General features: G+C 35.1%; 1 protein-coding gene across 1 annotated transcript in view; it reads right to left on the bottom strand.

Annotated features, from left to right (window-relative positions):
• Nucleotides 1–4,861: 4,861 nt before the first annotated feature.
• Nucleotides 4,862–24,640, bottom strand: part of LOC145675622 (uncharacterized) — a 29,293-nt gene continuing 9,514 nt past the window's right edge. Inside the window, exons 2-3 of the mRNA XM_081746161.1 lie at nucleotides 11,082–11,633; nucleotides 4,862–5,222 (exon numbers count right to left, since the gene is read on the bottom strand). Coding sequence (XP_081602287.1) covers nucleotides 4,901–5,222; nucleotides 11,082–11,518 — 759 coding nt within the window. The 5' untranslated portion in view covers nucleotides 11,519–11,633 and the 3' untranslated portion in view covers nucleotides 4,862–4,900. The remainder of the gene's footprint in view (nucleotides 5,223–11,081; nucleotides 11,634–24,640) is intronic.

Here is a 24,640-nt window from a genome sequence, read left to right as displayed (position 1 = left end):
GAAAGCTGGTGTGAAATATGGCACTTGAAACTCGACAGTAAGAAATGTGACAGTATTACTATTACCTTGAAAAAGTCTCCAGTTCCCTCCACATACCATATCAAAATTCCCCTATCACACATTCTGCTAGTCACAATGACCTTGGTGTCATCTTTGATTCAAAACTCACATTCTCTGACCACATCTCCTCAATACTAAAGAATTCAATGCGCATGTTGGGACTTCTTTATCGCTTCACCGAACTACGCACTGTTTCTTCATTAGCAACTTTTTATAAAACTTTAATAGCGCCCAAGATCGAATACTGCTCTCCCATATGGGCCATGGCAGCACCTACACATCTCTCCGGACTTGATTCTGTTCTCAATTTCTTCCTCGCTATAGTCCGTTTTCGTGTTCCTGCACTTCGATCATTATCTAAGAAGGAACTCTTGCGACATGTTAATATTCAGACTCCTGAAGTACGCAGAATTATCTCTGACCTGAAGTATCTACATAAAATAGTTAATGGGAACTTAAGATCGGAAATATTACTTCAAGAACTATCAGAATCTATTTTCTTGCAAATAAGTGCTAACGCACAATAGAAACGTTGAGTAAAATTTCGTTTTCTGAATAAAGCTGAAAAAGGCAACAAATTCCGAAGAAAAAACAGTCAATATGGAAACGATTTCTCAACCAAGAAATACATTTAGCAACAAGAAAGAAGTTTTGCACGATCTAGCTACTTTTAGTTTACCGTCTTTGCCAAGGCCAATTCAGTGGTCCTCCATTTTCTCTCTTCCACTATTACAATCTACATGTATAGGTAATTTGCAATAGACCCAAGTACCCCAAACAGAATCCAAATTTTTAAAATCCAAGGTGAATTCTTGTTCAGCTTTGTGGATAGTATATATATATAGAATACGATAATACTCCTAGCTTACTATTTCCAATCAATTTACTCACAACATCCGAGTTAACTTTAGAAGTAAATCGGTTCCTTTTTCAAGCATTATAATTTGAAGAACGAATAACACGAAACTCAAGCAGTAGTATTTTTCTGTTAGTAAATCTGACATTTAGGTTTAACTTTAACGGAACCCTCTCGATATGTATCCATATTAAAGCTTCCCGTTTAAATATAGGTTACAACTGCTGATCCAGCAAGAGCCAAGCACCACAGTGACAGCAGTTCTGGCTTTCCTTCCGTTCAACTATACAAGGCTTACTTAAATATTGATGAATACACGTTCAAATAAACACCTTTAAATAAGTATTACGTACAAACAAATACGCTCTTTTTCCATTTCGTTCTTTTTGTAAAAAAGAAGACAATATTCAAACCTTCTTTTTTTCTTAATTTAATGAATATTTTATTAATATTGAAAGATGAAAATCCTTTGAAATTTCTACCGCGAAACATGGGAGTAAGTAGCTATTTCTCCTAACTATCTAGAAGTCATACCTTCTTTAGTAATACCAGATCTGATTTGGCTAATAATTTTTGAGGTCAGGAACATCTACGGCCAAAATATTTTGTCTAGTTCACAGTATTCGAATAAATGAAAGGAATTCTTCAAGTTTTACGTCACAGGATTATGTCGGTTACGCTAAGGGAGACGATGATGAGAAATAAATGAAACGGTGGAACGAAGAAATTGGGAGGAAAGGGAGTACTCCGAAAAAACCCACGCACACGGGGCATTTACACACCACAAAGTTCACTAGGAGCGAGCTGGGATCGAACCAACCAAAATATTAGATTCTCGTCTTGCACAGGTAATATTTGCTATACATTAATTCCCATATTTGAGCTAATATGGCATAACATAAACATTGAACAAAACAAAACAATTCTTACGTAAATTAGCGGGTAGTTAACTATTTATACTTTAATTGCATCTTTTCGTATTTAATTCTCAGTAAATGAATATAATTTCAATATTGACAAAACATTGTTAAGATCTAAATAAATATCTGAACTATGAGCTAAACGCAGTCCAAAAAGAACATAAAGCTGGAAGAAAGAATAAATTGAAGTTACTCGTGGTCATATTGCCAGACTACTAGTATAACTCGAATCCTACATAAAGATGTAAGTCCACGACTCTTATAGCCTCGATGCTCGATGAAGAAAAAGTGAAATTATTGAGCTAACGTAATACGTAGGCTGGAGTCTTTAAAGTTACAAAGTTATTGCTTAAGGTTTTGAAGTATTAAAATATCTTTTTCGGAAACGTCTCTCGTCATTCAATTCAGAAGTAAGTGAAAGATTCTATTCCCTTGTAAAAATAAGTGAAAGTATCTATTTACATTTGTTGTTTTCGAAACATTTTCGGTCGAATACTAAGTAGAAACTTGATATGACCAACATTTATTTTGAAACCACGCTCTAGCTACATAGTTTTTTTTATACAATTTTTAAACATATTACGAAATCGTGTTCAGATTTTCCTGGAAACGCATAGGCAACTTCTCAAAATTGAAAAGAAGATTTTAGTATTTAATCGTCTTAAAACAACAAGATTGTCCAAGTTATCAAGAAATAAACAGTGAATTTTGTCTGTGACGATTTCGTCAAAGTGAATGTAACCTCTCTTATTAGTAGAGAGTTACTTTTTTATGTCTAACATGTCTAAGGTTTTCTAACCTGTAAACCATTATTTTGTAAATAGCTTGCAAAGCAGTGACGCAAGGTTCTCCTTACTGCTTGTATAACTTTTATAATAGATTTTACTATGCCTTCTCATATATAGTTCAATACTTTCTTTTGAACGACTAGTACTGAAAATTGATCTTGTAACAATTTACTATCAGCGTTTAAGTGGTGTCTTTGTAGAAAGGAATGTTAAACTGTGTCAACCTAATATAACTTTTAGGAACCCAATCTTTCAATAATTGCTGGTTTTGCTACTTACACACTCATATTTCTTTGTAAATCATTATTGTGCGATGGGCTTAAACGTTTTGAACAATAGAGATACTGGAAAACCGTAGGGCAAAATAATCATAAAATCATAATTAAATGCTTTACTAAAATACTAATAAAACCAGAATATTAGAGCGGTGGTTTATTCTCGATTCTATTTCCATATAAGAAATAACAACTAAAAATATAAATGTATTCTTTGTCTTAATACGAACAACAAGTGCACGCAGATGAGAAGTGTAAGTACAGTGTCTGACTTGAGTGGCATATTCAGTGTTATTATAAAATGACTTTTACACACAAGCATATGTAACATATATCAATATATAAAAGCTCGAAAAGCAGCTAGAGTAAGTATGAGTAATATTTTCAATTAATCTATGCCAAAACTATGTATTACTACAACAAAACGAGCTGCTTTTTAGAGATGTTATCACATCTATTATAACTAAGCCAGAAAGAATGAAGTTCAAACTACCGGAAATGGATTCTGGTTTTAAAAATGTCGAATTCTCTCCCTAATATATAGCAAAATGTTAAATTGTGAGTTTTAAAAATATGACCCCAAAACAGTAATACCGTTACAAGGGAACACGTGTCTCACCAACTTTGAATTAAACCAAATCTATCGCACATTATCACTGCTTATTGTCTCTCATTTTTATAGGTAAAACTTTCTTGCACACTCTGAGTTACGCTTGAGTACTTTCACGAACTTCAGACACTATGAGGGTAATAACTTCATTTATAATAAGCGCATTTTGAAACGTAATTTATTTATATATGCTATCATAATACTCAAACGTAAGAGGTTTTTAACCTAATTGTCTTAGTATGATTGTTGCTTAGTATGAAATTGAGTAAATTCTACAGACCTCCGGGATATATGATGTGCGTCATCTTTAAGATTTAACCTTGGTTTTGAAATAAGAACTTTGACGAAATTTCTTTCCGCACTTTAATCATGTGTGACTTTTCCATCTTCATATATTAACATGTCTCTTACAAGCATAATCTTTCACTAGATACTCCCGCACTCTTGGTACTTGTGAGATTTTTCTAGTCCAATGTGAAATTTCACTATATCTTTCTCCACACCCTTAGTAGGTGTGAGATTTTTGAACTGAATATATTAACATGTATCTTGCGAGACTCTACTTTATAGTAAATTTCTTATCACACTCTTACCTCCTTACAGTTCATGACCTATGTGTATGAATTTTCAGTAGGTATTAATATATGTGACCACTGCCTAATCCCGTTCCACACTCTTGGCACTTGTGAGATTTGTATTAACATGTTTTTTGCCAAATTGGACTTAATCCTAAATCCCTTTCCTCATTCTTGGTAGGTGTGACGTGTTTCAGCTGTATGTAATAACATGTGTGTTGTGAAAGCTGACCTCTGAATAAAGCCTTTTCCACACTCTTGGCACTTGTGATGGCGCATTGCTGTATGTATTAATATGTGTGTTGCCAAATTTGACTTCCGCCTGAATGCCCTATTACACTCTTCGCATGTGTGAGGTTTTTGACCTGTGTGTATTAACATGTGCGCCGCCAGGTTAGACTTCCTTGTGAATCTCTTTCCACACTCTTGGCACGTGTAAGGATTATCACCTGTATGTATCAACAAGTGTGCTGCCATTTCTGACGTATAAATAAATCCCTTTCCGCACTCATGGCACTTGTGAGGGTGCATTTCTGTATGCATTAAGAGGTGTTTTGCTAAATTGGACCTATTCTTGATTTCCTTTCCACACTCTTGGCACGTATGACGTCTTTCACTTTTATGTATTAACTTGTGTGTTGTCAAATTTGACCTATGCTTAAATCCCTTACCACACTCTTCGCATGTGTGAGTACGCATTGATGTATGCATTAACATGTGTGTTGCTAAATGTGACCTCTGCCTAAATCCCCTTCCACACTCTTCGCACGTGTGATGTTTTTCACCTATATGTATTAACATGTGTCTTGTCAAACCTTACCTCTGCTTAAATTCCTTACCACACTCTTCGCACGTGTGAGGACGCATTGATATATGCATTAACATATGTGTTGCCAAATGTGACCTCTGCCTAAATCCCCTTCCACACTCTTCGCACGTGTGTGGCTTTTCACTTGTATGCACTAACATGTGTGTCGCAATATGCGACTTACTAATAAATCCCTTTCCACACTCTTGGCAAAAGTGAGATTTTTCACCTGTATGTGCTAACATGGGTCTTGTCAACGCTGCCCTCTGAGTAAAGGCTTTTCGTCTTACAGACGTATTCGCCTTTCTGCAAACAGGATGTTTACGGAACCTGCAAAAAGTCCAATAAATAAGGAAATGGATAGTGAGATAAATATGATGCAAAAAAGGAAATGCGACCGCTTGTATATAAACACAGAATAATGGGAAGTTGTTCCATATTATATTTGTTATTGCATACTACATATTCAGAATTCCCAGGGTCTCATACTCAATTTTTCGTGGTAAACGGAACGGTAAACGGAGAGGTCTCCATATTATTTCAATGCACCAAAGAAGGGAATATCCTTTCTGTTATTATCTGAGGTTGTATCTACTATATATGTAAAGTATCAGACTTAAATGCATATCAAGTTTCATGTCTTACATTATGGAACGAATATCTCTTACTATAGGTGAAAATGGAGGTACGAAGTCACTGAGGAAGATTATTTATATTATTATTAATTTTACTGCAGAATATTTAGTAATTTGCCAGAACATCTTCCAATTTCATATATCAGAAACTGTCAAGATAATGACAAAGAAAAAAAAGGAAGCCTATTGCAGTTTCTAAAATTTGAGAAAAAAAATACCATTTTAAGCAGTAAAGCCATCTCCGTTAGCGTTTTTAATATCTTCGGAATGATTTAGATATTAAATTTTAATTCCCTTAACGACCTTTATGTCTACTGAAATATATCTGCGTGGTTAGATATGATATACATATATATAAGTAAGTACTTTCCCGAAATCAGGCCATTTCAGAAACATCAACGATTTAATTCCTTGCTGTTCTTAAGCTATATATTAGAATTACCTGATATTATGATTGTAGAATTCAAAACTAAGATAATGAGGATCTTCGTTACCCAGTTCATTTTCCTTGGTTATTATGCTGACATACTTCTAGAATATTCAAGGTTATCATTCTGTTTATCACTCAAACAAACAAGAGTGCTTCTCAAACAAACAAACAACACTCAAACACCAAGCGTATAATGGCTTTGCAAATAATACTCAAACAATTCTATAATGGCTTTGCAACACTGCTATTAGAGGTATATCAAACAACGCCTGGAATGTGTTTATGCATCGTAATACACTACAGTGTTTACTTTTACAAACTTTAAAATTAAAAGAGCGTGTCAAGACAAATGCTCCACTCTGTATATTAAAAAGTGACAGAATGGTGTTGCAATTACATTATAAATGTAAAGCAGCTAAATTGTTTGAAATAAATTTTTTGATATGCTGATTGTGTCTACCTTCATCTGTGTTCTTATCATGATACATTCATCGTAATGGGTATTGTAAACAGAAAAGAAAGATTCAAAATCCAGACTGAAATTTATCATCTCACGAGTCTCTCTTGTTAGGGATAGAAGGCATAGCACATAAGTTTATCATTTAAAATAAACTGTCACGTGCAGCAGTGTTTTGGGAAATACCGTATTTAAGAGGGATATGAGAAATAATCTTCCAGTCCGTATGTCTGGCATTAGTTTATGAAAAGGATGAATCGCTTAGATAAAATTTTCTACTGCAAGCAGAGTCGGCATCAGAGAACAAAACAAATTAGGGGTGAAGAACTGGGGAAGTAGGGGTGTAGCTGTTGCCCTTTAAAAACTGTAAGCATAGTTTATTAGTTTCTAAAGACAGGTTTTTACGGAGTTGCCAGGTATATGGTGACTGGCATGTTTGTGTGGAAAGCCAAAGAAATGTTTCATTTCGGTCATTTGAGTAAACAGTTGAAAAGGAGTTTAGAAGCACAGAAATTCCTTCTTAGTCTTTAAAAGGAAGGACAAATAGAAACAAAAGGTTTGAAACACTTATTAATTAATATATTGAATTTCCGATTATATATGTTACACGCTTCACTCCTGGTTAATTACCAGAGTCCACGGAGAATCTGAAGAGAGAGTTTAAAAAATAATTATTAATTTCTTCACTTTTTTTTTGCGGTCTCGATATTTTAAGATCTAGGAAAAAAAAAATTATAATTCAATTTACTTCGCATCACCACACTGAAAATATACTTCTGGATTCCAGCATATATTATCGACTTAAACAACTTTTCTTCTTATTATTATTATTACTGTTATTATATTTTAATTCAGAACGGATTTAACTAAAAATATCAGGTGAATACTGAAATTAGCTCCATGACAGAAAGTCCTAATATACTTCTTTCTTGAACTGCTTCTCCTGTTTTATTAATTACTTACAGTGTAAATAAATTCATAGTTATATCTGAAGCTTTATTAGTGAATAAGTAGATATGTGAATGTGTCTACAGAAGATTAAAAAATATTTATTCTTGAAAATTATCATCATAGGCGTATTACTCATTTAGAAGTTGAATCTTGTACCGAATCGTGATAAAACTTGTTAATAGAATTTTGTTTGTGTGGTGATTTTTAGTGTTCCTTTTGTTTTTTTAGTAGCGTAAGGGAGGTTCGGTGGCTCATTGGTAGTGTAATTACCTCTTGTCTTTCAAATACATTGGTTCACAAGTGACTTTACTTTCAATGTGAAACTTCATATAATCACTAACAAACATCTTGTACCGATAGGATAATATTACTATCAAAAACACGAGCCTAGCCGTAGCGAAAGTTCGAGTAAATTCTTAAGGGTGCTAATCGGATGATATATCTACACAAGAGAAGGTAAGTGTCTGCACGCAAATATTCCTATAATAGAAGAAATGTCACTTAAACATTGTGAATGCCCATTCATGGAACACATTTGGTTCCTTTACAAATTTTTAAGTGTTTGAACGGCAACACTTTTAACATTTACATCTGGGTGTTTTGGCTAACCAACTGGTTCGGAAACCTATAAAACACTACGCCGTATCCTTTAAAACGGATTGTATTGTATAACCAAATGTAATAAATTCAATCATAAAACACGACTCGTTTAATACTATAGTGGAAGTTATATATTTATAAAGGAGAAATCAGAACAAAAGTTTTCATGTCATAATTACGAAGTAAATTAAATTTTCCCATCCCCATATAAAATTACGGTGTAAACTCTGTTCGTACCACTGCTGACAGCCTGTGTCTGTACAGTCATGGAAGATGAATTGTCACGTGTAAATCAGGTGTTCGTTTAGGTAAATAGCAATTTCTCAAGAAACCCTTGCAATTGTACATGAGAACTGCGAAAACTCCAGTAAGAATTTTATGAAAATTACGAGACGGTTCTATAAAATATACAGTGTGTATGTTATGTAATGGCTCTCATTGTGCAACTGTAAAGTTTGTTCACAATCGTTTCATAGTGCGTACAGTAATGAGATTATATAAATTAATTTTTGAAATTGTGAAATCTCTGATAAATATGAAGAAGGTAATTTTTGATCTGTATTTCACTTTTGGTCTTCTGCTGTCGAAAATGTAAAATGTACGGCAGTTGGCATATTACGGACTCTCACACAAATGTACTCAGAGGAAATATAGAAAATTTGAAAGAAATTAGTTTATTTGGAATGAAAACTAGAAAATTAGGCCTATCTACCTTTCGATTTAGATTTTGCAGCTGTAGTCATAGAGTAATGAATAATCTAAGTATTGATTATTCTATGGTAAAACTTAACACTTTAATGTACTGTATATGCCATTAAAGTGTATAATTTACGTGCAAATATATGCATTACAAATAGACTACGTATCACATTTAAGCTACATAAACCAGCACAAATTTCTGCATTGCGTTATAAAAAAAATTATTGGTTTCTCTCTACACTATATTAAATTTCACTACATAAACAAAGAACATAACATAAACATGTTTGTTATTTGTGTAACATTTTCATATTCCACATCAAGTAAATTATTATTAGATTAGTACACAAAAATTTTAACCTCAACAAAAATATTTAAAATATTCATTTTACTATTTTAGTAGGTCATTTTGCGAGAAATTGTAATCTTAAGCACACAAGTATAGTCACGTAGGGTACATCCTCGCACACTACTCACGATGCACTCACAGACTTGTGAACTTGGACTGTTTGACCCACACTACGTGGCATCATTTCCCCCCCCCCAAAAAAAAAAACATCGATCTTCTATATGAATCGATCCCATAACAAAAAGTCATGGCGTATATGTAAATTCATTGATGCTGTAAAAGTACTGAGTACATGATGAAGTGGACTCGTTCGAAGACACAAAACGTGTCAATGTGTTGATGTATATACTTCATTGTTAAAATAGGTTTATTATTGAAGGTTTACATGTTCAGTGAATCAATTAAGTTATTTCAACCATGAAGAAAGTTCGCAATATAACACGGCACGATCAAGCCCTTTAAAACGCCTCAAAGGTCCTACTCTGAATGTTGGAACTGGAGAATATGTTGGTGTTCTAGAAAATGCGTTTTACCTTCTCTTAATGCTAATTTTACAGACCAAGATAAGTTCATATTCATGCACGACAACAGCCTTATACATAAGTCATAGCAAGCCCAGGAGCGTTTACAAGAACATTCGCATCTCATTTGCATGGATTGGCCTCCACGTACTCTCAATTTCAATCCACTCCAAAATTTTGGGCTTATATGTTGGAGAAGTGGTAGGAAAGATAAGACAGGAATCAGGAAGTTCTAGAAGCCCGTGTGACCGAGATGCTGCAGTATTACCGACTTAGGCCTGGTCAATGTTTTACGCTTGTTGCAAGTATGCCGGAGCGACTGCTTATCGTAATAGTAGCAGACGGCAATTATACAAGACATCATTATGTTTACATATATTTTTATTTTCGTCATCTAACGGATATGATGTTACTGATGTTGTTGCACATTTACATGACGATGATGACTAGATGAATGGCAATGGCGGATGAAGGAAGTGGGAGACGCAAGAGAATTCCGAGAAATCCAACAGTGTTCGTAAATCACAAAGGCTAATTGACAGGATTTCGGGATCGAGTCCCGACATTCCCTGCCAGAGATGATTAATCTACGAATGGCCACCATTCCCTCGTAACATGGTCACTGTTTACAAAGCAAAAAACACGAAAGCGTTAGTTAAGAAAAAAGGTTTTATGATAGAAAAAGTTATAAAAAGTAGCTTTGCCTGCGTTACAAGCTCATGATAAAACCTGGAATTGCAAGATATAAAGTTCTGAGACACGAACGTTTATCAGTGAAGTTACTTCATCCAGATATTAAAATAATTTATTTACATGAGCTGAATTTTCGGTTGTGTTAGGAATTCGTTTGTGATACAACATACATTAAAATTAGAAAAAAAATAAGTGAAAGAATTTCGTAAAACAACACCTTAAAAATTATTGGCGACAGAGGTGTCGATAATTTCTTCGTTGCCATTTTTATCACTTGCCATTTTTATTACTGAGGAGTTTTGTATATAAAATATTGTTTCAGTTTCAGAACCGACAAATAAAACAATACAAGCTTTTGGATCATTAAGTTAGAGTGGAAAGTAATATTCAAGGCGGTGAATGACCGTTCCCGATAATACAAAATATATAACCGACTTATCTACCACAAAATAAATATACTTCCCGTTGCAGTTAGTGTTTCAGAAAAACCGAATATTCAATAATCTTGAAAATTAAGAGCAGTTTTATATATTGTTTACAGTATTAGTAAGTGACCGTTTTAACTGCGTGCATTTTTTTATAAGAAGAATAGACGTTGACATTAGAATCGTGTCTGTATTTAATGTTGTCACTCAAGTGTTTCTAGAAATGGAGGTTTATACCGATTTCCATTATCTTTGGATACATATTTCACTACTGAACTGTCTCACCTCTTACAAAGCTAAGCATGATATTTGATTATTTTGTGTGCTCGAATATTAACAGCTGCATTAACTCAGTTTACAGTAAACGAAAAAAATGAATATTAAACTAAGTAGATATAGTTCTGATGAAATGAATGCATTTAAACGTACCTGAGGTCCTGAGCATTCTTACTTCCTTCTCGATTTCCAATTTTTTCAATGTCTTCTTCGTCACCGTTCACATCTCCAATAGTGGCCGAGATGTGGCTGTTTGATTCTTTCGTGTTGTGTGTAAAATCGGAGGATTTTGGCTTGATGTTACTGTGAGAAATTTTGGCATTTACTAGTACTTCAGCTGTTGACAAACACTTGACTAAACATATTGCTTTCGAAGTTAGTTTCCAGTCTGATATTTTTTCATCTTCATTACTTTCTGAAGCTTTATTCTCTCCTTCCATTGCACTTTCTCCTTTCTTACATTCTAAACGTATTGAAAGAGCATCTTTTTGATCATTAGTATTACTAATACATAGCTCATAATTACATTCTTCAAATGACTGGTTTTCTGTTTTTATTTCAAGTTTAACAGGAACGTCTTCTATATCCATTTCCACTTTGTTACAAGCAAACTTGAAATAATGAAAGGCTTGTCGCAAACAAAGAACCGTTCAAGTTGGAGATTTAAAACATTAAGAGTTTAATGTTAAACGAATCCAAACAAATCTGAAAGCAATAAAAAAAAATATTATCACAGTTTTAACAAAACTTATGAACGGGTTGGGAGAAGAACCGAGAAAGTACCATTTCAGGTGAAATGGAGATACCGGGTGGAATGGTTGGGGTCAGACTAGGATGAAAACGCTGAAACCAGTATTCTCAAATTTCCGAAATTTGCCTACAACTCGTGCCAAAATATCGATGTACCTAAATGCCGAAAACACAGAACCATACAGGAGTATCCAAATAGAGTATCGAATATCCGATTTTTTCTTTTCTTTTGCATTTGCTAAAACAAATTCTAATACCTTTTTCTTCTCTTTCAAATATAAAAATAACGGCAACATTATGTTCCATCTACATTATTTTATTTTCTTCTATACATGGTTCCATTTTATTAGAGTACCACACTTGCGTGATTTCTTTTTAAATAAAGTTTGGAATTCTCAACGAACAATCAGTGTTCCATCGGAATACAAAACGCCAAAATTCAAGTTTTCTCCGTTACATTGCTAGCTTATATTTCTAAAGTAAAATATGAAAAGCTGTTATTATACAAATTTTCGACTTAAAAATGTATAACGTTTTCAAAGTTTACTATAAGATTTTGAAGAAAGACTCGCATCTTCTCCCTATCTTTTATCTTTACTCAAATAAATGTAACGCTAGCAATTTGTAGTTACATATATTTTATTCTCCTCGTTGCTTGTTGTATGTGTTGATTTACAGGTCTTCCCCAATTTCGAAATTTTCGTTCTTTCAGTACTTAATTGTCACTGGTTACTTCCTGTAGTAAAGTATGGTATTCGTCACACAGCTGTATAGCGCTTATATTAGTACGAATGTTATGTGAGATATGGATTTACTGGTTAATGTTGGATCTTAACAACAGGATTTCTTACCAGAAATGAAGGACTCTTTTGCTCAGAAGCGGCTAAGGCTAACAAAAGCACAGCTATAAGGTCTTATATGATGTTATAATAGGGCATATACCCACCTTATCTTTTCAGATTTCAGCGTAAAAATCCTTAAATTAACGAAAGAACAGAAATATTACGAGCGTAGATATATGGTATATTTGACTGAAATGAAAAATGAAATCTGTAAGTTTAACGTCCCACGGTTATGCCGGTTAGGCTAAAGGAGACGGTGATAATGAGAGATGAGTGAAATGGTGGAATGAAGAAAGTGGGAAGAAACAGGAGTACCCCGAGAAAACCCACGAGCACGGTGTTTGTCCACCACAAAGTTCACTTGGTGGGGGCTGGGATCGAACCCGGGACCCCAAGCACCAGAGGGGAACGCTCTACCACTGAGCCATCGTGCCCCCTTGACTGAAATGAAACCTTACATAAAACGATATCCGGTCTCGCGGTAATATTGTTTAGCCATGTAATGACGCTTTCCACTATTTAAAACAATAAATTAATTGCTAATTGTTGTTAATACAAGTGGTGAGAATATCGGCTCTTCGATTTTCAACTGATAAGTGGGGTTCTCATTTAGTGAAAGTGTATTAAGGAGTGAAAAATGTTATTCTAAACTTCGATGGACTTAAATGGTGAAGCCTTTTTCTTTGTTTTTTTCATAATTCCGCCAAAAACTGTTATAGTGTTTAAACGAATCGCATTACATTATGAAACCATTAGGTTATACAACAATGAGAAGTTGTGTAACGTGCTTTTATTTAACATAATTCAAATTTCTCCAACAGACAAATGGAGAAAAATATTTCAACGAAAATCCTTCTACAATCTCAGAAAGGCCTAGATTCCAATGATTACGAATATTTTGATTGCTCTCATTGTAACAAAACATTTCCTACAGGAAAGGGTTTTAATATACACAAATCGATGAAGCATTCTACAGAAAAGCTAAATAATAATTCGAACGATTTCTCTGAAGAATTAACACTATTAAAATCTAATACATGGATAATAAAGAGAATACCTAGAGGAGCTAGAAGCGGTGTAGAAAACAAACTTGCCTCAACCATCGTTGATTGTGTAGACCAGAACGATCCCAGTACTTGGAAGAAACTCTTCATTTTCGCTTTCTACCACTTTAAAATTCCAAAAGAGCGTGCTGCAACTTCAATCACAACATTATCAAAAATAACCTTAATGATTCACAAGCGCCCGAAACACCCGAAACAACTCCTCTTACAGCCAAAAGGCCGAAACCAAAGTTTGATTTGGCTAAAAGGATAATATATAAAATATCAGACTTTGATACAAGAGGCGCCTTAAGATTATTAACTTCTGATGATACGGTTGGCACCTTCCAATGAAGAAACATTTCACTGCCTGGTGAACAATCACCTGGCTCCATCTAGAGCCCTTAAAAAGCCGGACCCCCCAACTAATCAATATTCATCTGGATGGATCTAAATCACGTAAATGAAGAAATGGTTTAGAAAGCCATAAATAATATTGCGTCCCGCTCAACGTCTGGGATAGATGGTATTTCCCCTCAACATCTTAAAGACTTAATCTCGAGATCTGCCGGAGAAGCAGGATCTTTTCTTTTGAGTCAGATCACGAAATTGATGAATCTCATCCTTAATGGAAGAGTAAATCAAGATGTGTGTCTATACCTGTTTGGAGCTAACCTCTGCGCCCTAAAGAAGGACGGGGGAATCAGATCTATTACCATCGGCAGTGTTTTCAGACGTTTGGCATCAAAGTTAGTAGTGTGCTCAGTCTACAATCAATATTAGCAGTATCTACAGCCTCATCAACTGGGATTTGCAACACCAAAAGGCAGTGAAGCTATCATTCACGCCACTCGAACATTTATACATGCAAATAAAAATTCGAAAAAGGTCATTCTAAAAATCGATTACAAAAATGCCTTTAACTCAGTTGAATGAGACATCATTTTAAAGGAAGTTAAACAAATCATTCATCAATATTATTCATATTTTGGCAAAGCTATGCAAATCCATCAACGTTATTTTACAAAGAAAGGAAAATATCCTTATGTGTAGGAGTTCAGCAAGGCGATCCAGAAGGCTCGATGTTATTTAGGCTAGCAGTACATCCAATTGCCCTTTCTCTTTCTTCAGAGCTAAATGTCTTCTACCTTGATGACGGAACTCTTGGAGAACCACCACAAACCGTGTTGAAAGATATAAAGAAGTTGATTACAAATTCAGAGAAAATAGGTCTACAAATGAACCCACAAAAATGTGAACTTTTCTCCAATTCAGAAAAAAGCGACCCTAAAATTGTATCTGAATTTTTAAACATATTACCGGGAATACGAATAGTGAAAAATAATGAGATCTCATTGCTGGGTTCACCACTACACAAAGAAGGAATCGAATACCATTTCGAGAAACACCTGTATGACCTCAAAACAATATCATTCTGATTAGAAAATTTACCACCCACATTGCTTTGTTTTTGCTCAAAAATTGCTACGGTATTCCTAAACAAACCTACTTTCTCCGAATAGTTCCAACGTGGGTATATCCCTCTAGACTTCTACAAATAGATCACATACTGAAGAAAGCATTACAATCAACAAAAAATTTCAATATCAACGAAACGCAATGGACTCAAGCAAGCTTTCCCATTAGAGTTGGTGGTTGAGGCATAAGAAAGGCTTCAGACATATGCCTTCATTTCTTCTTGCCACGGAGCGTTGCCACTCGTTTCCAAAATTATAAAGTATCCAGTTGACGAAGTGGGAATAAGCCATTTGGCAGAGGCTTTGGAAACTTGGAAAGGCATTTACGATGGAAAAATCCCGGTTTTAAAAGAGTCTCAGAAACAATGGGATCAAATTATTCTAAATTAGGTAATCGAACACGAAATAGTCGCTGAAAACAACATTGAAAGTGCATGCATCAAAGCTTTAAGAGAAAAGGAATCAGGAGCATGGCTACAGTCAACACCATCTCTAAACATAGGAACATTCTTGAATGACAACTTTTTCAAAATCTGAATAGGATTGCGCTTAGGCCTTAATATTTGCCATTAATTTATTTGCACCTGCAACAACAAGATGGACAAGGTCTTCATGCTTTAAGCTGCGTCAAAAGTGGAGGAAGATTTGCACGTCATAGCGAATTAAAAAACATAATCAAAAGAACTCTTGCAAGCATCGGCTTTCCGAGTATATTAGAATCTCCAGGATTGTTCAGGAACGATGGTAAACGGCCAGGCGGAATAACATTAATTCCGTGGGGAAAGGTCTAAGATTAATCTGGGATGTCCCATGTGTGGATACGTTTGCCCCATCTTATCTACAATCCACAAGTGTAAAAGCAGGGAGTGAAGCGGAAGCGGCTTGTTCACGCAAACACTCAAAATACTCTAACTTAAAGAGGACCATATATAGCCCTTGCTACCGAAACAACAGGTGTTTCCAGCAAAGAAGTAATGGATTTTTTGAAGCAATGGAATGGATTTAGTCTGACAGCAAAAACAGGAGACCCTAGAAGCTATCAATTTTTACTGCAACGTATAAGCATAGCAAAATAAAAAGGCAATGCTGTCAGTATTTTGAGGTCCTTCCCTTCTTCCCATAAGCTTGAAGAAATTTTTACCTCAGATAGAACACTTTAACCTGGCATAAGGAGAACACGCGTCAAGCTGAATCCCTAAAAATAAACCCAAAAAACACTGATCTCTTCTATAGTCGACGAAGGGCATACCACGCAATATATCAATACCTCGTGAATTAGCTGGGAAAGACAGATGATTCTTTCTACCAATAGAAACCAAAGAACAAAGGAAAGATGCCCCAATGGATGTTCTTTAAAACTGGAAAGCTGAACAAAAAAAAAATGAACATTAACAATCGCAACTTTTTTGAAAAAGAGAAAAATATGGACGCGAACATTCAGAAACTGAGGGAAGCCCACGATTTTCTACATAACATCTAGGGAAATAAGATGTACACAGGTGGAAATTCATTGAGAATCACTATGATGACTTGAAGAACAACAATCCTAATTTTCCAATTTTCATCAGGGAGTGCAGGGGAAATTCATCAAAGTTGTTTGCCAGATCTGAGCGAGACGAAGGGGCAGTATTTTTGAAAATTTTGTAACCTGAGGACAACCTGAAGAAAGTCGAATCTGTAGCACCCGTCTAAAGCAAACCCATGATATTAGTTTACTCATGTAATTTTGGTTCATATATTATATATCAGAAAATGTTTAAATAAAGAACATTTTAAGTTAACGAATAATAAACATCAAAGTTAATATCTCCAAATCTTAATACCGAACAGTTTTAACGGTATTCGTGCTAACGTAAAGTTTAATTTCTTTTCAAAATTAAAGTAAAATAAAAGGCGATAGAAGTATGTTACATTCTACTTAACCAAATTTTTAAAATAAATTTATTTTACTAAAATAAATACCTATTTGTATTAATAGGTTCATATGATTTAAGGGGAACTCTCTCTTTTCAATGCAGAAACCAGTTATTTAACCTTACAAATAAACATTAGTATATTATTTTTCTTCTGTTTCGTTCGTAGTGGTTTGAGTCAGAATAACTTTGGGTACTTTATATAGTTTGTGCGTAAAGCGATGGTGCAATTTCGAGCGGACAAAGAAAATAAACAAACTAAGTTAAAAATGAGAAACCCACCAAATAAAAAGAAAACTCCAAATTTCCGTAAAATGATATGCAAGCATGTGCGCAAACAGGTGATGTGGCAACAACACAATTTACGCAGCAGCCAACAAAGATGTTAGTCAAGGTGTGGAGGCTACAGGGCACAGTTCAGTGTTTTGTTGCTTGCTATTTTCGAATGTGTGACCAATGTGCAACGTGAATATCGCCGTGTGTAAAACGTAGCGCCATCACATGGTATAACATTATTTCGTGGGATAACCACTTTAGGGATACCGGTAGTTTGTTGGAGAAAAACTGTTTAGATAGTCTATCGGTAAGTGAAAGTCTGTAGAGTGTACACTGGAGAGTTAGCTAAGGAGACGTAAAAATCTATGCGCGCGTGTGCTCGAAAATTATAGCTAAAGAAGTATATGGTTTTTCTGATAATCCACTTATGATAAAAAAAAATTATAAAATTTCAAAAGTGTTTCGTCGATAAAGACTTTTTATCGAATTTTCGAACTTTCCAGGCTATCGAAAAGTTCAAGACACTACAAGTGTTCAAGACTCGTAATATTCGAGATATTCAAAATGTTAGAAAAATTTGACGAGTGTGAGACAATCGAACTGCTCTTGAGACTCGGATGGATTGCAAGCAACACATGCTTAAAAATCTCCGTGTCTCATTTTATATAGTCATTCGAACATTTTGAAGAGTTCGGAATTATCAGTGGGTTTGGAAGAAACAATGCAATCGAGATGCACATAATATGTACCTACATAGGTCTATATGCAAGATGTTCATTTTGAAGGTTGCCTCTCTTGAAATGAAGTGAAAGAAAAGTTCCTTCCCACAGTTCTTTACCACCAATGTTCTTGTACAAGGCTAAAAATATCTTTCAGGAAAGATATATATATATATATATATATATATATATATAGATAGATAGATAGATAGATAGATAGATAGATAGATAGGTAGAAAGAGACAGCAATAGAAAACATGCATCATTCGAAGGTGATTGGAATCCAATCTAAAGTTAGTAAACAAACCGTAACTTCATCGCCAACAATAGGACAGACAGAAAATGGAGAATCTTGCGTCTGGTTCCGAGGGTTTTAAATAAAGTTCTGTATGGAGATAACTTCTCATCTAGGTGACTGAAGGAAGTACGATACGACTACAGATTTATCGAGCTTTGTTTGGAAATATATTAGTTGCCACTCGAAACCCTTCGAGTATTTGAGATTGTCGAAATGTTGTATAATATTCAAACTTAGAGTATCAATGAAACAAAAGTTGAAAATTTCTGGTGAGGGGCTCCTTATTATAGATCTCACTGTCTGTCTATTTGTATGGACGACCGACGATAACTTTCGAACCGGCTGTCAAATTTTGATGAAACTTAGTTTAAAATGTTCTCTGTTTTGTATTACGCCTTCACATTTTGGTTGCCTTACAACAAGCGCAATTCCTTTGAGTCCGAGCATTCATTCCTATATTGACTGTATTCACGATGTTACAACTATAATTAAAATTAACGTTTTCTCACTATTATTATTACTTCTACTTCTGCTATTTCCACTATAGTAATCTTTTGCAATTATTTTTTCATGTAACATTTAATACCTTTCAGTAGAACACTTTACTTTTTTTCTTTATTTTTTCTGGACTTGTGGTGTGACGTAGGCTATGTGTAGTAGGTACATATTACACCAAATTATTGATATGTTGGGGAATAGTTTAAAAGTTATACAAACCTAATTAAATATTAATTACAATGAAAGAGGATGAATACTGGTAAGGTAACAGAAAACTAAATTTTTCTAGGTTACTAAAGATTTGCTTCCATCAAATATTTGCTATATGTGAATAAAAACAAGCTAGGTCCACTCAAAATCTAGTGTTCGCATTTTCCTTTTTGCCACCACCCTGTAGCCCGCCATTTTTTTTATTGCCAATTGGGAATGCCTAAGACCACGTGCTCCAGTAATACTAAATGATAAGAGATCGGGACTTGAGACCGACCTATTATTAACGCGGCTTTCTAAGGCCGAAATTTTCTATTTTGACGCCATTTTGAAATGCCTATAAACATGTGCAAAAATTACCGAGCTCACGCTGAAAAGCTTGCAGAAGAACTACCTATTTTGCTGTTTCCGAAAGTGCTGTGAAACTAACGATACCCAGATTGCTCGGACGGAAGTATGCCAGACCTATCAATACATGAATTATTTGCTGAAGCTCCAACTTTTCAATTAAGTTTGAAAGAACTGGCAGTATACTTATTGGCGTACAGTCATCAATTGATTTAATGCAAGGCTTCTTTGGTAATGGCAGAACTTTAGCCATTTTACTGACACTAGGGAATTTACCATTCGATAAGTGAAGTTAACAATATTAGTTACGGGAAATGTGGTAAAAGCTGAAGCTATTTTAAGCATATGTGGTGTTATTTCACCAAAACCTGCGCCATTGGATTTAATGTTAACAGCTGCTGTTTTAACATCATGTTCGTGAACAGGTCTTAACATGAAAGGAATTCCACAATCAGTGTATTTGTTCGTTTATGAAATGTATGGTTACTTGTTAGTGAGATTTCGGAAACCATAGCAAAAAGATGGTTTATGACATCAAGACAAATTACTACTTCAGGGAGGCTTAATGTTGAACTTTTCCCACCTATTCCCAAATTGTGTAATGTCCGCCAAGTGTCTTTGTTGCCTTTAGCGTTAACTAAAGGAAAAAAGACGCAATCTTTTCTTGTCGAATAACTGCCGTAGTAAAACTACAAAGTTCTTTGTGTCTAACGCAGTGTTGAGACAACTTAGTGCGTTTGAATCTACGGAGCGCAAGGTCGCGATTTTTAATTAGCAGCTTCGTATTACTATGCTCACAAGGTAACTTTTTATTTGAAACTTTAACCTTTACCATCGGTCACGTGCTCATCAAATAGATCTTTTAGAGAATTCTGAAGAAAATAAATTGAGCGTCTGTGGAATTATAAAGTTCAATTTGTCTCCAGTTCAAGATTTCGGCATTTTGGACAAATGAGTCGCGATTACATGTATTAAAGTTACGATAACGAATAATATTAAAATAATTTCTTTGTGGGCTTTTATTGTTTAGAATAGCATGTGTCCCTGAGTGATCGGATAATAAAATGGATTGACGAACGTCATTTGATGCTATCATGTCAATTTTATCGGTAACAATAAGATCTGGTAACGATTCACCGAACTCTATTATTCTGCTTAGTTCTTTAATGAGTAGGACAGGACCGTACATATCTAGGGTACGATCCAAATATTTTGTTTATGGTTGCCAGGACAAAGCTGATCACATTTAACGTCACCTAGTATACAAAGACAATCAACTTGCGGATAGGCATGTGCGAAGATACCTATACGTAGCGAATTTATTTTGACCATTAAGTGAGGCATTCTACTTGATCTGAGTTAGAAATTTCAACTAGTTTTACATCTTAATTTTCTAAATAATGCATTAAATTCCCACCGCATTATGTTCTCTGCCTTAACTGAGAATGGAGTAACCAGATATATTAACAAGATTTGAAACAGCTTAGTTGTCAAGCCATGTTACAGTAGTTATAAAAACAGCACACCAATTCTAACAGTAGTATGCGTATTTCGTCTATTTTAGGTAAAATGGAACGAATATTAGGATGCCTAATTCAAAATTGACACTGTTGCTCTAATATAAACTCAAACCTTCCCTCAAAGTTCTGCTGATACCGGTATTTAAATGCTCCGCTGGATCATGCCCGTGGTCTTGAATGCTCCATTGGGGTTATGTGAAGCAGAATGTATGTATCGAACGCACCAACGACATTAATAATTTTATAAAGAAAATGAGACTTTATTTACTCTGTTACAAAGAGTTCCTCTACCGTGAGTGGGAAGGAATTGAATATCGCTGAGATGTCTGTACGGAAAAAAATCAAAGCCACATCGAGCTGCAAGGAATAGGAATGAAACTTGGGAATTTTCCTTTAATTTGGTGAGAACTTCACGTTTCTACCTTGTTTCTTTGAATTCCTGAGACTGGCTAAATGTGCACAATGACTTTACGGAATACTGTATAATAGTTGCAAGACAATTTACTTCTAAACTATCAAAGGAGTTTCTTCGTCTACGACAGTGAGTACCACCTCCGGGAGGTACGATACCATTTCAGTTGATTTTTCCGATAGAACTCAGCTGTTTCCTTCAATCTCACAAAAAACTTGTCAATTTAACATTGCTACAGCTAATTATTCGAATGAAATATCAGCACTGTGAGTGCTAATCACATATATATGTTGAACGGCTAAACATAAGGAGACTGCGATCACGTAAAAACATGTCCCTAAAATCAAAATTACTTTTTCTTTTATACTTGTACGGAGATAGGATCTTGGATTATCCATAGACTTCATAAACTGTTACTTAGTTACGACATGAAGTGGCGATGTTCTTAATGTTCTGTTAATGTTCTTCTCCGATAGTGATGTGAATGTTGCATTACGACAAAATTTGCGAAGTCTATGAGGCCATACTCGGAGGAAATGAGCGAAAATGACGGTAGTCTTTTTGATGCAGAGGTACTTAACATATTTCAATGCTTTTGGTCAATTTTTGCATATTGCACAACGAAACTACCAGCAGCATGCTATTGCTTTGGAATTCATGAAAATTATTTGCAAGCGATGGATTGTACAATGGAGAACATACTTGCAGAAAACTTTTCAAGATATGCGGTTACTAGGTTGATCTCCAGAAAGCTAGTATTACACGAAACTCCATCACAAGACTGCACTCTGTACATAAGAAAGTAAATAAAAAAAAATAAAACATGTTATACGACAGCATTTTGTGCAGAACATTCATAGAAACCAAACCTAAACGAGCCCTGTATGGCTCCTTACCATTATCTCGCTCAGCTCGGTTTCTGAAGTAACATTGGAGATCTTGTAAGTGCAAAATTAAGAGAGAAACTAAAAGATACACAAAATCACTTGTTCTTCAAAGAGTACACTCTATCCGAAACATGCTTCGATATTTTCATTCATGAAAAGAAAAAATGAAATCTTTCAGTTTTTCGTCCCACGCTTATGCTAAAATAGACGGTGATTATGAGAAATGAATGAAGTGCTGGAATAAGAAAAGTACGAGGAAACGGAATAACCCTGAGAAAAACCACGAGCACGGTGTTTGTCCAACAAAATCCACATGGCGCGAGTTGGGATCGAACCAGGACCCCAAGCAAGGGAAGTGAACGCTCTACCACTGAGCCAACGCACCCCTCATTTACGAAGAATTCACATTGAGTTGATATGATGAAGTGGAGTCAAAATATGTTTGTTTTCTTTTAGAAGAAATCTACTATATATAAAACACAATAAGTAAAATGTAGTACACGTGCTTCCGTGGATGTCTCGTTAACATTATCATTCGTACATTTTACGTAATACGAAATGTACTTTTTAATATCGCCATATGCTTTCAAGGTGAAATATGTTACACTACAATAAAGAAAAAGGGAACTAATTTTCAGAATGTAACCCAACCTAATATTATTAGAAAATAGCTAATTTGCATTTTTGTTTATTTTCGATTTTAGGAAACGTCTAGCCGCCACCAAGTAAACATCAGCCTAGAAAAATAGGCCAGCAGCCTTGAAAATTGCTGTTCTTTGTTTCCGCTATTATCGCTTATGAGCAAATGTAGAGTGGCTAATGTCCCGTTTCCTAGGGAAGAACAGCCAAGCTGCCGCAAGGATCCGCTAAATTCATATCGCCAGACCATTATTTAAAATTCGTGATTTTCGGCCACTTAGCACAAGTTCGCTTCCGTATTAAGTCTTGTAATTTTGCCCTATGTTTAGTTATGGGGGTCGAGTTTTAATTCAGGAAAGGATGAAAAAAATTCGTTTTTTAATTTTAATATTAATTTAGTTTAGGTTCGATTATGATACCCTAACTTTCTTTGCCTTAAGTTAGGGCTATTTAGTTGCATATTTCTATTCCTATTCTCTTATGTCGCCTGTAGTAGGTACCGGTACATACAGCTTCTGCAGCGGTGCAGTTTTACTATACGGATCAACAGATTTATAAAAGGAAATAGAGTACTAGATAAATTTCCCGTTTTGGGAAGGAAAAAAAACGTCATACTTTTAGGAATTAGTTATTGACTATCTAGGACGCTAAAAGGTAGGTAACAAAGTGACTTTGAATTAGTTAATGAGTCATTCAAGATGTAAACGAAGCGTTCCTCTATTCTTCTCTCCTGCTGTTTGTTTTGACAAGTTGTGCATTTCAAATATTTCATGCGACGTTACTGAATGCAACTGCGTCTGTGACATTGATGTAAGTGGCGACAGCCGTAGTGAGGAACAAGGTAGGAATAGAAGAAGTAAACAAGACAAGACGGTGAGATGTGGTGTCAACGAATATCACAAGTTGTAAAAAGGCCGATTTTCATCTGTCTCCTAATGTAGGTAACCAGTGATAATATTCTCTGTATACAGTGTTCAATATTATATTAAAAATCTTCAATTGTTTACGTGCCGATGGTTGTGATTACAGACAGTTTTAACGTGTGATTCTCAAATTAGTTTGTTAGTGACATTCTTTATAAAGAAAAAAGTACATTGTTCTTCACATCTTACAAATTATTATTTTAGGTCAATAAAATGCAAAAAGCATATCAATTTTTGAATTCTACAACTTCGTAACGTTAAGCACTTCTATGCTCGTGAGTAGGCCATTTTAGTCATAACTTTTATAGGGGTTTATATTTCTTGGTTAAAATTACCGACCGATACTTCCTGTATAAGAGGAAAGACCGGGAAAAAAGACACCATGTCATTGAACGTCTGGCCTACTTTCTTTGAGATAAAAAAAGTATTCCATCGCAAAGAGGTTTCATAGCTTCCTGCTGGAAGTTACTCCCATATACCTACGAACGATTTGAGGTATATGAAAATAAATGCTTCGTGGTCCTTATTTTATTTTTCGTTGCATTCCTGGGAGGAACAGATAAACTCCGAGAACACAGACGAACACGGTATTTGTCCACCACAAAGTCCAATCGGCGCGAGCTATGATCGAACTTGGGTCCCCAAGCACCAGTGGCCCACCGCTCCCCCCTCTCACTCCTCGTAGAGGTGTAAACACAACATGATCTGGGTTTCTTGTGTGTTCCGTTACCACTTGCACATGATATACAATGACTTCTGTAGGTAGTACAAAAGTAAGAAGTATCCACATGCACGGAAAATAAAATGTAGATGTTGTATACAATTACCTTATAAAATGTTGAGGAGAAATCTTTATAACATCCGCATTTAACTGTAAGATGTGCATCTACAGAACCTAGAGTTTTCGTTATTTTATAACGATATGGATTGGCATAAACTTTTAAATCAACCCTCGT

Source organism: Thermobia domestica, chromosome 18, assembly GCF_964235325.1.
Source record: "Thermobia domestica chromosome 18, izTheDome1.hap1.1, whole genome shotgun sequence".
Classification (NCBI taxonomy): Eukaryota; Metazoa; Arthropoda; class Insecta; order Zygentoma; family Lepismatidae; genus Thermobia; species Thermobia domestica.
Note: the sequence above shows the minus strand (reverse complement) of the source record. Positions and strands in the feature narration are given on the sequence as shown.